The sequence below is a fragment of the Pseudophryne corroboree genome, chromosome 8 (genome assembly GCF_028390025.1).
Source record: "Pseudophryne corroboree isolate aPseCor3 chromosome 8, aPseCor3.hap2, whole genome shotgun sequence".
NCBI lineage: Eukaryota > Metazoa > Chordata > Amphibia > Anura > Myobatrachidae > Pseudophryne > Pseudophryne corroboree.
In genome coordinates this window covers 372,654,241-372,667,385 of record NC_086451.1, presented here as the reverse complement: position 1 = coordinate 372,667,385, position 13,145 = coordinate 372,654,241, and the positions used below count along the sequence as shown (strand labels likewise).

The 13,145-nt window shown below is 44.5% G+C and overlaps 1 protein-coding gene across 3 annotated transcripts in view; it reads right to left on the bottom strand.

Annotated features, from left to right (window-relative positions):
- Positions 1-1,593: 1,593 nt before the first annotated feature.
- The window catches only part of LOC134949158 (endothelin receptor type B-like), a 177,372-nt gene continuing 165,820 nt past the window's right edge, over positions 1,594-13,145 (bottom strand). For all 3 annotated transcript variants that reach the window (XM_063937576.1, XM_063937574.1, XM_063937575.1), the window contains exons 6-8: positions 10,005-10,138; positions 7,373-7,481; positions 1,594-5,507 (exon numbers count right to left, since the gene is read on the bottom strand). In XM_063937576.1, coding sequence (XP_063793646.1) covers positions 5,358-5,507; positions 7,373-7,481; positions 10,005-10,138 — 393 coding nt within the window. In that variant the 3' untranslated portion in view covers positions 1,594-5,357. The remainder of the gene's footprint in view (positions 5,508-7,372; positions 7,482-10,004; positions 10,139-13,145) is intronic.

The following is a 13,145-nucleotide window of genomic DNA, read 5'->3' as shown; positions in this document are numbered from 1 at the left end:
CAGACATTGCGGTGTGTGTCATAATGTGTCACAGGCATTAAGGTGTGTGGTATACTATATCACAGGCATTGTGGTATGTGGTATAATGTCTCAGGGGCATTGCAGTGTGTGGCATAATGTATAATGGGCATTGTGGTGTGTGGCATAGGGTATAACGGGCATTGCGGTATGTGTCACAGGCATTACGGTGTGTGGTATACTATATCACGGGTATTGTGGTATAATGTCTCAGGGTCATTGCAGTGTGTGGCATAATGTATCACGGACATTGCAGTGTGTGTCATAATGTGTCACAGGCATTGTATGTGCTATAATGTATCCAGGGCATTGCAGTGTGTAACATTATGTATAACAGGCATTGCGATCAGGGCCGGTTCAAGCCCGCTCTGCGCCCCGGGCAGGAAACGGGGCGTGGCTTAATACCGGGGGCGTGGTCAGTTACGCCCCCTGTACATTAGCAGCGCCGCTTGAATGCTGAGCAGTGTGCGATGACGTCATCGCACACCGCACAGCAAAAGGTCCTCTCTACGAAGGGTCATTGCGCACCGCTCAGCAAAGGTCCTCTCCACGAAGGGAAACTAGACGCTATGCGTCTAGTTCCCTTCACAGGAGGCACAGACGGGGGGACACAGCGGGCAGCGGAGGGCACAGCAGTGGCGGATCTTGCCATGGTGCGGCGCTCTCTGGATGGCGCCAGCGCCCTCCGGAAGTCGGCGCCCCGGGCAAAAGTCCTGCTTGCCCGTGGCAAGATCCGCTACTGATTGCGATGCGTGTCATAATGTGTCACAGGCATTACGGTGTGTGGCATAATGTGTTGGGGCATTATGGTGTGTGGCATATTGTGTAATGGACATTGTGTGTGGCGTAGTATCTAAGGCAGTGATGGCTAACCTTGACACTCCAGCTGTTGTTGAACCAATCCCAGCATGCCCTGCTACAGTTTTGTTATTTGGCCATGCTAAAACTGATGCAGGGCATGCTGGGATGTGTAGTTCAACAACAGCTGGAGTGTCAAGGTTAGCCATGACTGATCTAAGGGCCATTGCAGTATGTGTCATAATGTATAATGGGCATTACTATAAGGAGGAAAAATGACAAGTAATGTAAGGGGCATGAATCAGGATTATTATTTTTTCCTGTGGTGGCTAACGTCTGGGCGTGCAGGTTGCAAAACTGGGGTATAAGGTAGTCTTTTCCTGCAATGCCACGCCCAGTTAAGCAAAGCCGCGCACCTTTTTGCAGCGCACGTTGAAGGCGCGCGCAGATTCATCACTTTACTAGAGGCAATTGGGGGAAGGGGGGGCGCTAGAGAATGTTTTGGCTTGGGGAAGAAAAATTTCTAGTTACGCCACTGGGAGTACACATAGGATTGCACACTTGCACATCAAATTTACACCTTTTGGGTGGTGACTATCTGATCGCAGGACAACAAAATAAGCAGCCCAGCGATCAGGTATAAATTAGGCCCTAAGTTTCCATGTAATAAATCATGTGTACGTTTACAATATCTCACTAGGTAGCTGCCATTTTTACATATTTTGCAAAGTGTGTGTGTGTCTTGGTTGACAAATAAGACATCGTATTGCACATCGCTACCAATATGAAACACTTTAATTTAAAACAAGAATCAAAACATACGTATTACTTTACAATGACCGGTAACAGTCCGTGAAATACTATAACTACAATACAGTTTGCATACATGTATTTACATAGAAAATTATTACCGATGTGAGAATATCAAGCTGTCAGATCTATAATTCTGGTGTTCAGAACGGTTCCAGTATGAATGGTCGACCATGTTATGGTCGACAGTCATTAGGTCGACCACTATTGGTCGACATTGACATGGACACATGGTCGACACATGAAAGGTCGACACATGAAAGGTCGACATGAGTTTTTTAACTTTTTATGGTGTCGTTTTTTGCGTAAAGTGACGGGGAACCCTCGCTTCGCTCGCCATGCTTCGGGCATGGTGCCTTCGCTCCGCTACCGCTTCGCTCGGCACAGATTACCATTCCAATCGTAGTCCACGTGGATCGTAAAGCATGGAATAGTTCCCCAAAAGAAAAAAAAGTTAAAAAACGCACGTCGACCTTTTCATGTGTCGACCTTTCATATGTCGACCATTTTCATGTGTCGACCATGTCAATGTCGACCAATAGTGGTCGACCTAATGACTGTCGACCATAACATGGTCGACCATGTGAACGAATACAGTTCAGAACAGCTGATAATACATGTTATACTACATTAATAACTATGTACATTGATGAAGTGAAATGTATTCAGAAGTGGGGGCAACCAAAAAGTGTTTGACATATGCCTGACATGTCGAAACCTCTTTGAATATAAGAAGCCTAGGTCGCCTATTCTCGCTTTCCGGTGTCGCCGGAAAACCTGTACCTTCTAATACCCCTTTCACAGCGCACAAATAACCCAGTATATTGGCAGGTCGATATGCAGTGTGAAAGGGGTAAGTCCCGAAGTCCCGGGTCACCTGACCCAGTATTTCAACCTGGGAATAAAGCAGGGTTATTACTGTGTCAGGTGCAGTGTGAACGGGTTGCCGGGTCGATGCCACCCAGGACCCGTTCACAGTATAGGCAGAGGCGGCGTTAGAGGGACAGGCAGCGCTTGGAGATGATCTGTTCTCTAGACGCCACCTCCGCATACATCACCTCTGAAGTGACCAAGCCGGCAATATGCCGGGTTGGTGCCGCCAGTCTGAAAGGGTCTTAACCGGGCCGCACCTGGGAAGGACCCGTGCACAAGTCACGGGTGCCAACAGGTATAGCGATGTGAAAGCGGTATATGTAATGGTCATTAGAAAAATCAGTAAAGCCACCGGTTGTTAGTGAATGGATTGCCCACATGCCATAAGTACTGAATGGCCTTCCTGCGCCCGGCTGGGCACTCTACAACCCTGACCTGTTACTATTGGTCACTGATCACTGCTGCACATTCTCCTGTAGCTGGGAATAAATAGCATAGTTGATTGTTACTCTTCAGCTCCTCATAATTAAATCTTCATCCCCCACACCAGGATATCACACCAATTAAGGTGCGTTTTCTTAAATCAATAAAAGGCAATCTGTTCTTGTACCAGATATTTATCTGGCAGATTTTGCAATTGGCTACTGTTACATACGGTGTGGTCAGAAAGCTGACAACCTGACTTAGTAGGACAATTACATTGTGCAAATTTCAGTTAAATTCAGCCACATTGTTAATGTATAAAAGAGTCCTCAAACTTGACCAGAGTAATGGTTGGTATGTCCATCCCATTGTATTAGATTGTCTTCCGCAAACATTTTTTATTTTAAACACAACTGGATAGTTCTAGGTATGTCCTGAGCCATCTTTGGTGCAAGGAAAACCATACACTATGGCTTTATGAGCAGGTGAAACCTGTTTAGTTCATCGGGGGTGGGGGTGAGGTAATCATCTTCTAAAGTCATTATCATCCTCTCTTTAACGCCACAGTGTTTCTAATTTGAAGTTCCTCTGACCTCCCGCTTAGGACATGCAGTTATCGGAGGCATTGTGTGGTAGAAGTAGTAGAACATTTCCAGCATACAGAGTCTATAAATCTATGTACATGTTATAAGACTGTATAAGGCACTTACTGCTTTTCTTTTCTCAGTTTCCTTTCTGTTGATCTACAAAATGTGCTTTGGTCAGTAACTCTCGGCTATTACGCTGCCTACAAGTGTAATTAAGGTAAAGTCCATCACTTTGATATCCAGTTCTCCAATTTACCTTGTAACCATGCCACAAAGCTGAAAGGGCCACATAGCTTGCATGCTGGGCTGTGGGGAGTCAGCAGAGTGGTCTTTAAACTGTTATCAACTAATCCTTAAAACTTTTTATTGCACTCTATGGTTTAAAAAAAATAAAAAATAACATTAGAAGTGGTGTGCATGTGTTTTAAATGGTGGCAACTATTCATATACAGTATTGGCTTTCTCTAGGTATCATTTAAACAATACCTTTTTTTTTTTTTTGTTACTATGGGTTACAGATCCGTTTAGTGATCTAAAGAGGACAAGTGGAGCAGTTGTCCATAGCAACCAATTAGAGTCTAGCTATAATTAGTAATCTAGTACTGTAAAATGATAGCTAGATGCTGTTTTTTGCTATAGGCAATTTTTCCTCTTGTGTTTTTTTTTTTTATTAGAAGGTGTGATACATCACAAAAATCTGATATTATACAGTAGGTTGTTCTTTTCTAAGTCTTGTAAGTTATTCTCAGTCAAATTTTATGTTTTCCTTAAATGAAAGCCAGAGTAACAGTGCAGAGTGTGGTCAGTCCCTGGGACTCTGGGCCCCTTATCTCGTGGTCAGTCCCTGGGACTCTGGGCCCCTTATCTTATGGTCAGTCCCTGGGACTCTGGGCCCCTTATCTCGTGGTCAGTCCCTTGGCCTCTAGGCCCTTAACTCATGAGTACTACAGGAGCCATCATTTTCTCCACTCATCTAGCCCTACTAACAAATGCTATCAGTGGCTGTTTTTCTCAGCTATTGGAAGCTGTGATCCATGGGTCTGCTCCTCCAGAGGATGGGAGGGGGGCTTTCCCTAGCTGGAATACTTTTAACTTTACACCAATTTTGACCATACTATTAGAAAAAAAAAATTATGTATGTATAGAACTAAAATACATATTTGGTTGAATTATGGTTTTAAAACAACCTTTACATGACAGCAAACGTTATATAATGCCAGTTCAAGGAACTGGTGCAGGTGTAATTTATATTGCAGATTACCCAGCTCTGAGTCTGGTAGGTCATCATCTGTTGGCGAGTCGTTCATTGTATAGGCCTGACATAAAGGATATGTAAGTGCTCCTTTTCTATATGTTACAGCATACAAAGTCATGACCTAAATTTAGAAAATCTGTTGACTAGCAGAAAAAAAAACCTCCAAAACTATATTACATGATCAATTTTGATGGCAGTGTTAGGCAGTTCATATGTGCAACGTTCACTTAATGGCACAGTAACTAGAATATTGTCCTAAGAAAATGTATGGCTGTGTAAGGTTTCCATATATCCTAGGCTAGCCGGGACCGCTTCATTTCTTCTCAATGAGTAGAGGCTCTGGATTGGAAACCTGATTTGATGAGGTTGGTGGAGCGAGACTCAAATCGCTGATTGTCACATTTTCCAGTTGTAATGTATCCGTTAATCTTGGTGGTCCTCGGTTTTTGAGCCTGAAATAAATGGAAACGTTACACACGCAGGATGCCATCTCTGCAAAAAACTGCCCACAGGGCATTCCAACCGCCTGAGTGCAGAATATACACTGAGCGATCAGAAGGTAGGAAATGGCATCTGTAATCTTTAATTTGCTCTCAGGAAGAACTGTATTTGTTTGTGAGACGAGAACTGCTGCGATCCAGAACCAAGTCGTGACCATTGGCTTTCCATTTTCCTCCAGAACCTTTTTCATCCATTGGTGTGATTGTTAAACTTGGGCGGTGGCACCAGCAGCAAAGGCAGGTCTACAGGAGAGAAACCAAACAAAATGACTATGTAATGAAAAGTTACATTGCTGTGCAAATATCTGATTGTGTGCGCATTACTGTATAGTGTCATTTATTAGATGTTAAATGAGAATTATTTGGGTAACAATAAGATTTTATTCACCACCCAGTCTTGTTCCTCTTAGGTCCGATGTAAATAGCAAATACAAACGGGATAGCAGTGATAGCTTGGTTTAGCCTATGGTTTAGTTTTCATGTCAGTCTCAACACAGTGGGGGTTATCTAGATGAGGTTGGAGTTGCTTCTTTTGCTGCAAAGTACCGATTATCAGCACTTTGTACATGCGCAAATGTGTCTTGCGATGAAGGTAGCAGTAAAGCAGCAAACTGTCAGTGATTGGCACTATGCTGCCGTGAGGGGGACAAGGAGGCGGCAGCTACGGCCTCAGTCTGTGAAAACTGAGGCATGTCGTCGCCGTTTAGGGGGATGGAAGAGGCCAGGGATTTCTGTTGTAGGACTGAGCTTTCCTGCCCTCTGGTGCCACAAGCTGCCCGCTGGTGAGTGAGAGATCCGATGCTGCATCCTAGGACGCAGGTCAGATCACTACTGCAGCAGGAGGAGTTTGCGTGCAATAGACGCCTCCTTCTGCATTACCATACAGCGCTATCACTGCTGCTTCCAAGGAAGTGATGGCAACTCCAACAACATCTGAATCGGGCCCAGTATGACTTAGTGCAGGCATGTCAAACTCATGGCCCTCCAGCTGTTGTGAAACTACAAGTCCTAGCATGCTTTGCCAGCATACCTTCCACTGATCAGCTGGTAAAGCATGCTGGAAGTTGTAGTTTCACAACATCTGGATGACCATGAGTTTGACATGCCTGACTTAGTGGGACCTGATGCACAGATCCAGGTAAGAAACAGTTGCTTAGTAGGGTACTAGAAAAGGGATCAGTACGAGATCCCGGCGGTCAGGAGACAGACGCTGGGATCCCGACAGCCGGGATCCCGTCGGCGAGCGCAGTGTGTCCCCTTGGGGGCTCGCTGCGCTCGCCACACTTCGGGCCTGGTGGCGATTGAAAGTCGCCACAGGGATATATTCCCCTCCAGGTGGTGGCGTGGACCACCACCCAAGAGGGGTAACCTGCCGGCGGTCAAGATTCCGACCACCGGTATTTCAGCTGGTGTCGGGATTCCTGCGTCGGTATCCTGACCGCCGGGATCCCGAAAGGCGGTCAATTGACTGCCTTCCCTAGAAAGAAAGCTTGTTAGTCTGTAGTGACATTTGAGAGTTCTGAAGGAGGCAATGCTAAATACAGGGTGGTATCATAATATGTAAGTGCTCCCACATGGTCTAGTCAGCCTCAGCTTACATAGGCTGGCAGTCACAGGGTAGCTTGCGAGGCCAAGGAAACTGCGTCTCACTACGCAGTCCTTGGCCTCGCCAATCCCGGACAACACCGGTCACCCCCGTCCCTCCCCCCACTACTGTGATGTGATCACAGGATGGGTCCTGCGCATGTGCAGTTTTCAGAATATCGGGAAACTGTGCTGAGGATCACTCCTGTGATTTACACTGAATGAGGGCCAAGTTTGCCGGAGGAGCGGAATGCCAGACGGTCTCAGAGGTTCTTTTTAAATCGGCAACCATTTAGAAGCCAAAACCATGCCTTGTAAATGATTGCCGATTTAAACAAACGTCCACAAACAGCCGATATCCCGCACCTCTGGCAAACTCGTACCCTATTATAGAAGCCCCATAGTCTGAACCTCTACATCCAGCAGTGGACTATGATCAGAATAGATTGAATAATTGTCCCTGGAGGATAACTATTTTCCTTTTCTTGGTTCATGTCACTGTATTACTGGCTAATAAATCTTACCCGGAAGCAGTTTTTGAACTTTCTGCTGACGAAATAGAGCGCCACAGGGTTTATGCAGGAATTCAGGGAGGCCATATTGATCCCAATGTAATTCATGACTAAGAAGAAGCTGAATAAGGAAATCAGAGAAGTTAATGAGTAAACGTCTAGGTCAGATAAAATATATTTCTACATAATTCTCTATTAAAAGAAAAGGTTTCTGATAAATTCAGCTTCTCTGACTACGCATGCTGTGTTTTAGGAGATAAAGTGCCATTGTTGGGGTGAAAGAGGCAGGTATCTGGATGATAGCTCTATGCTGTCTAGTTAGACAATAGGTCGTCACCATATGGTTGACATGCATTAGGTCGGCAGGTTCAAAAGGTCGACATGAGAATGGTCAACACACAAATGGTTGACACATGCTTTTTGGAAATGATAACCGCAGCGAGCCACCTTGTCTGAAGCGTGGCGAGCATCTTCATTTCTACTGATGGTAGTCACAGAACATGAACTACGCAAGATGTGGCCAAAAAACATGTGTCTTCCATTGTCATGTCGGTCTTTTGTACCTGTCGACCTAATTCACGTTGACCATATGATGTTGATCTAGTGACTGTCTATCTAGCCCAGTGGTTCCCAAACTTGGTCCTAAAGGACCTCCAACAGTTCTTGTTTTCCAGGTCACCTAGCCGGTGCACAGGTGTATTCATTACTCACTGACACATTTTAAAAGATCCATAGGTGAAGCCAATGATTTCACTTGTGATGCTGTGAGAATACGTGGAAAACTTGAACTGTTGGGGGACCTTGAGGAACCAGTTTGGGAACCACTGATCTAGACAGTGTAGATCTTTTATACCACACCAAAAGAGGAAATAGATGGACGTGGGTGTGGTAAATACGATTTTGGGACTGTAAGGGTCCATTATTCTCTGACAAAGTTGATGCATAATAAGGAGAAAAAGGTTTCATCTTTGTACTTTTTTCTATATTGGGTGATTCAGGCATTGTTAAATAATTTGCAGGATGAAATGCAGAATAGGTCCACTTCACTTTTAAATTCCCAAAACAGATTTTATAAAGGCACCAGGTTCCATGTGCAGCTGCCAGGGTAAGGAGCAAGTGGATTACAGAAGGCAGAGTTTGTCTACGGCAGAGGTTCTCAAACTCTGTCCTCGGGGGCACACACAGTGCATGTTTTGCAGGTCTCCTCACAGAATCGCAAGTGAAATAATTAGCTCCACCTGTAGACCTTTTAAAATGTGTCAGTGAGTAATTAATACACCTGTGCACCTGCTGGGTTACCTGCAAAACATGCACTGTGTGTGCCCCCGAGGACCGAGTTTGAGAACCTCTGGTCTACGGTCATCAGTCATTGAATTGAAATGTCTAATCCTCTGTGCCTCATTTCAGAGGCACAGCTCACACTGTTATAAAAAGTAAATTGCATAAATAATCTCCTATAGAGTTGTGTTTGTTGCCAAATTGTTCTTGAATGTCCTAATTTAGGACTCAATCCTGACAGCTCCAATGTAGTGAGATCAAATCATCGTTGCTTCAGGAGTGTTGTCTTGCGGTCTCAAAAAGGTGGAGGAGGTGAATTTTCTTATATAGGGGGAGATGTATCTGAGCTTGGAGAGAGACTACTTTCCTGTAAAGTACCAACCATTCATCTCCTAACTGCCATGTTACAGGCTTTGTTTGAAAAATGACAGAAGCTGATTGTTTGGTAATTTATCCCCACGGTTTCATATATCTCCCCCTCAATCATTTATGGTCCACGACTGGAGTCTATGGTGGTCATTCCGAGTTGATCGCTAGCTGCATTCGTACGCTGTGCAGCGATGAGGCAAAAAAAAGGCACTTCTGCGCATGCGGTGCAATGCGCACACGCGACGTTCTATTACAACCAACGATGTAGTTTCACACATGGTCTAGGGAAGTTTTTCAGTCGCACTGCTGGCCGCAGAGTGATTGACATGAAGTGGGCTTTTCTGGGTGTCAACTGACCGTTTTCAGGGAGTGTTCAAAAAAACACAGGCGTGCCAGGAAAAACGCAGGCGTGGCTGGGCGAACGCAGGAACTGAACAGTCTGAAGTGATCGCAAGCGCTGAGTAGGTATTGAGCTACTCTAAAACTGCACAAAAAAACATTGTAGCCTCTCTGCGATCCTTTCGTTCACACTTCTGCTAAGCTAAAATACACTCCCAGTGGGAGGTGGCATAGCGTTTGCACGGCTGCTAAAAACTGCTAGCGAGCGAACAACTCGGAATGACCCCCTATGAGCGATATTCATTTGTTATCACGCCAGCAGCCACAAGATGGCGCCCAACGGAGCAATTCAATTGTTGCTCTATTCAGGCACGATGGCTGCCAGCGCCGGCATTTCAGCTAACACCCCCCAGGGGAAGCAAGCTGAAATGCACGATAAGTGACCCATTTGGCTAAACTTGACCTCTATGGGCGCTATAGCCATGAAATAAAGATCAATTGAATATCGCCTCATGACCTCCTGTTTAGAGGGGAGATTGGGCGCGATATAACAATTGCATATTGCCCTGTAAGTCTCATCCTCTCACACACGGGATCACACGTAACAATGTAACTGTACCATTATGTCTATAGAATGCTGAACTAGCTGGGATCTTACCTGAGTAGCTCACACCTGTGTGGATCTCTTCCGTCATACACCGTTTTTTTCAGGATGCTGCTCACATGCAGAGGTAACCAGCAGAGGGCGAATATCACCACCAAACAGAATACTGTCTTAGCCACTTCCCTCCGCTGTAAAAGAAGAATAATCAAAGGCTACTTAAATGCACAGAGGTCCTGTAACCTGTAGATTCTAATTACAGGGATGACTCTGATGTCAACATGATTTTGTAACTTCTACAGGGGCAAGTACAGCTGCCCTGCAATTATTTTCCAATTCCTTCAGACGTTATTGCTTGGAAGAGGCATGCATTACTCACTGGGTAACATTTCTAAAAGTAAAATTTGGCCAATCGGATTTATGTCTTATAAACTGTCTCAGGAAGCTATTAGGTATCTGCACAGCTCACACAAAATTAACAGAAGTTCTCTTTCAACACTCACATCACCCACTGACCACAGGCTAACATTGCTGCATGACTGGGTCGCATAGGATAACCCAACAAAAACCTTGCAATGTGGATGGACCAAAATGCAGTATGTACAGATGTGTCCTGGGATCTTACCTGACTAGCTCATACTCGGTTAGTTTGTTTCCTGAAGACCTTCTATATTGCGCCACGGAGGCTGATACAGAATCGTGTCATGTTAGCGTGCAGTACTCAGGTACCAGAAGACACGTAGGCGCAGTAGAGTCTAACAAAACCAACACAACCCGCCTGAGTATCTGTATTGTTCAACTGACCAAACACTGCAGCTCACGACACCGTAACACGAGAACGTTCCTTAACTTACCACACCATCTTCCACTATTATGTCATGTTGTGCTCTGAGCAAAGCTTATTGTCACATCTGTAGCACTTATCCTCGTGTATCATACTCCTATTTCCTTACAGAATGTAAGCTTGTGAGCAGGGCCCTCATGTCTCTGTCTGTCTGCTACTACCCAGTCTCTTCCTGCACTCCATGGGCCAGATGTAATGAAGTCCGAGTTGGCCGGAGGTGCGGGTTCCTAGCTGAACTTGGACTTTTTTTAAAGCAGCAATCGTGTACAAGGCCAAAACTATGCCTTGTACATGATTGCCGCTTTAAAAAAACGTCCAAATTTGTCCGGGAACCTTCACCTCTGGCCAACTCAGACTTCATTATATCCGGCCCCTTATAGGAGAAGCTGAGTGACACCAGGATCCTCCTGTACACTAAGTAAAGGAGCCTTAGAACCATGCCTTTCTTCTTACATTCATGGCTGTAGCCTGACTGTATGGGAGGAGAGGGGAAATCTGATAATCTAACAGCAGCAAACGTAACGTGCTTTATTTTTCCAAAATACAAATGATTTTACTTTCCCCTGCTGTCCCAAACTGTCCCCTAATATTCTGCTGCTTGATATGAGGCGATACCTACACCTCATTGCTCCTGTGCGCACTTTAATACATGCAAATATCTGTATATTGAAAAGCTCTCAACTTTATCCTTTACTGAACAGTTACAGAAACATTATGTGGATGGTAGTTGGAGATATTACCTAATTCAACCAATATCTCAGATATCACATGTAACATCTGTAGCTTTATGGGTATTATACCTTCATCATTACTGTAGAAATGGGCATATTGGGACACACCACGAATTGCCCATACTACTCCTGAACCACCCAAATCACTCTCTGTTCTTGGTGCACCTCTCTATAAAGTGGGACAGATCTGATAAAATGTAAACTGCTCGTGTAGCTATCTCCGCAATCAGGTTTTATCCTTCAATAAATTAGAGATGTGCAGCGGGCACTTTTCGTGTTTTGGTTTTGGATCTGGATCCCAGCTCGTGTTTTGGATCTGTATTGGTTTTGCCAAAACCACCCTTTCGAGTTTTGGTTTTGGGTTTGGATTTGAATGATTTTTGAAATAAACATAAAAACAGCTAAAATCTCAGAATGTGGAGGTAATTTTGATCCTATGGTATTATTAACCTCAATAACATTAATTTCCACTCATTTCCAGTCTATTCTGAACACCTTACACCTCACAATATTGTTTTTAGGCCTAAAGGTTGCACCGAGGTCGCTGGATGACTAAACTAAGCGACACAAGTGTGCGGCATAAACACCTGGCCCACCTAGGAGTGGCACTGCAGTGTCAGACAGGATGGCAGTTTTAAAAAATAAGCCCCAAAGAGCATATCATGCAAAGAAAAAAAAAAGAGGAGCACCGAGGTCGCTGGGTGACTAAGCTAAGCGGCAGAAACACCTGGCCCATCTAGGAGTGGCACTGTAGTGGCAGACAGGATGGCAGTTTTAAAAACTAGGCCCCAAACAGCACATCATGCAAAGAAAAAAAAGAGGTGCACCAAGGTCGCTGGGTGACTAAGCTAAGCGCCACAAGTGTGCGGCACAAACACCTGGCCCATCTAGGAGTGGCACTGCAGTGGCAGACAGGATGGCAGTTTAAAAAAAAATAGGCCCCAAAGAGCACATCATGCAAAGGAAAAAAAAGACATGCAAGATGGAATTGTCCTTGGGCCCTCCCACGCACACACCTCATTGCTCCTGTGCGCACTTTAATACATGCAAATATCTGTATATTGAAAAGCTCTCAACTTTATCCTTTACTGAACAGTTACAGAAACATTATGTGGATGGTAGTTGGAGATATTACCTAATTCAACCAATATCTCAGATATCACATGTAACATCTGTAGCTTTATGGGTATTATACCTTCATCATTACTGTAGAAATGGGCATATTGGGACACACCACGAATTGCCCATACTACTCCTGAACCACCCAAATCACTCTCTGTTCTTGGTGCACCTCTCTATAAAGTGGGACAGATCTGATAAAATGTAAACTGCTCGTGTAGCTATCTCCGCAATCAGGTTTTATCCTTCAATAAATTAGAGATGTGCAGCGGGCACTTTTCGTGTTTTGGTTTTGGATCTGGATCCCAGCTCGTGTTTTGGATCTGTATTGGTTTTGCCAAAACCACCCTTTCGAGTTTTGGTTTTGGGTTTGGATTTGAATGATTTTTGAAATAAACATAAAAACAGCTAAAATCTCAGAATGTGGAGGTAATTTTGATCCTATGGTATTATTAACCTCAATAACATTAATTTCCACTCATTTCCAGTCTATTCTGAACACCT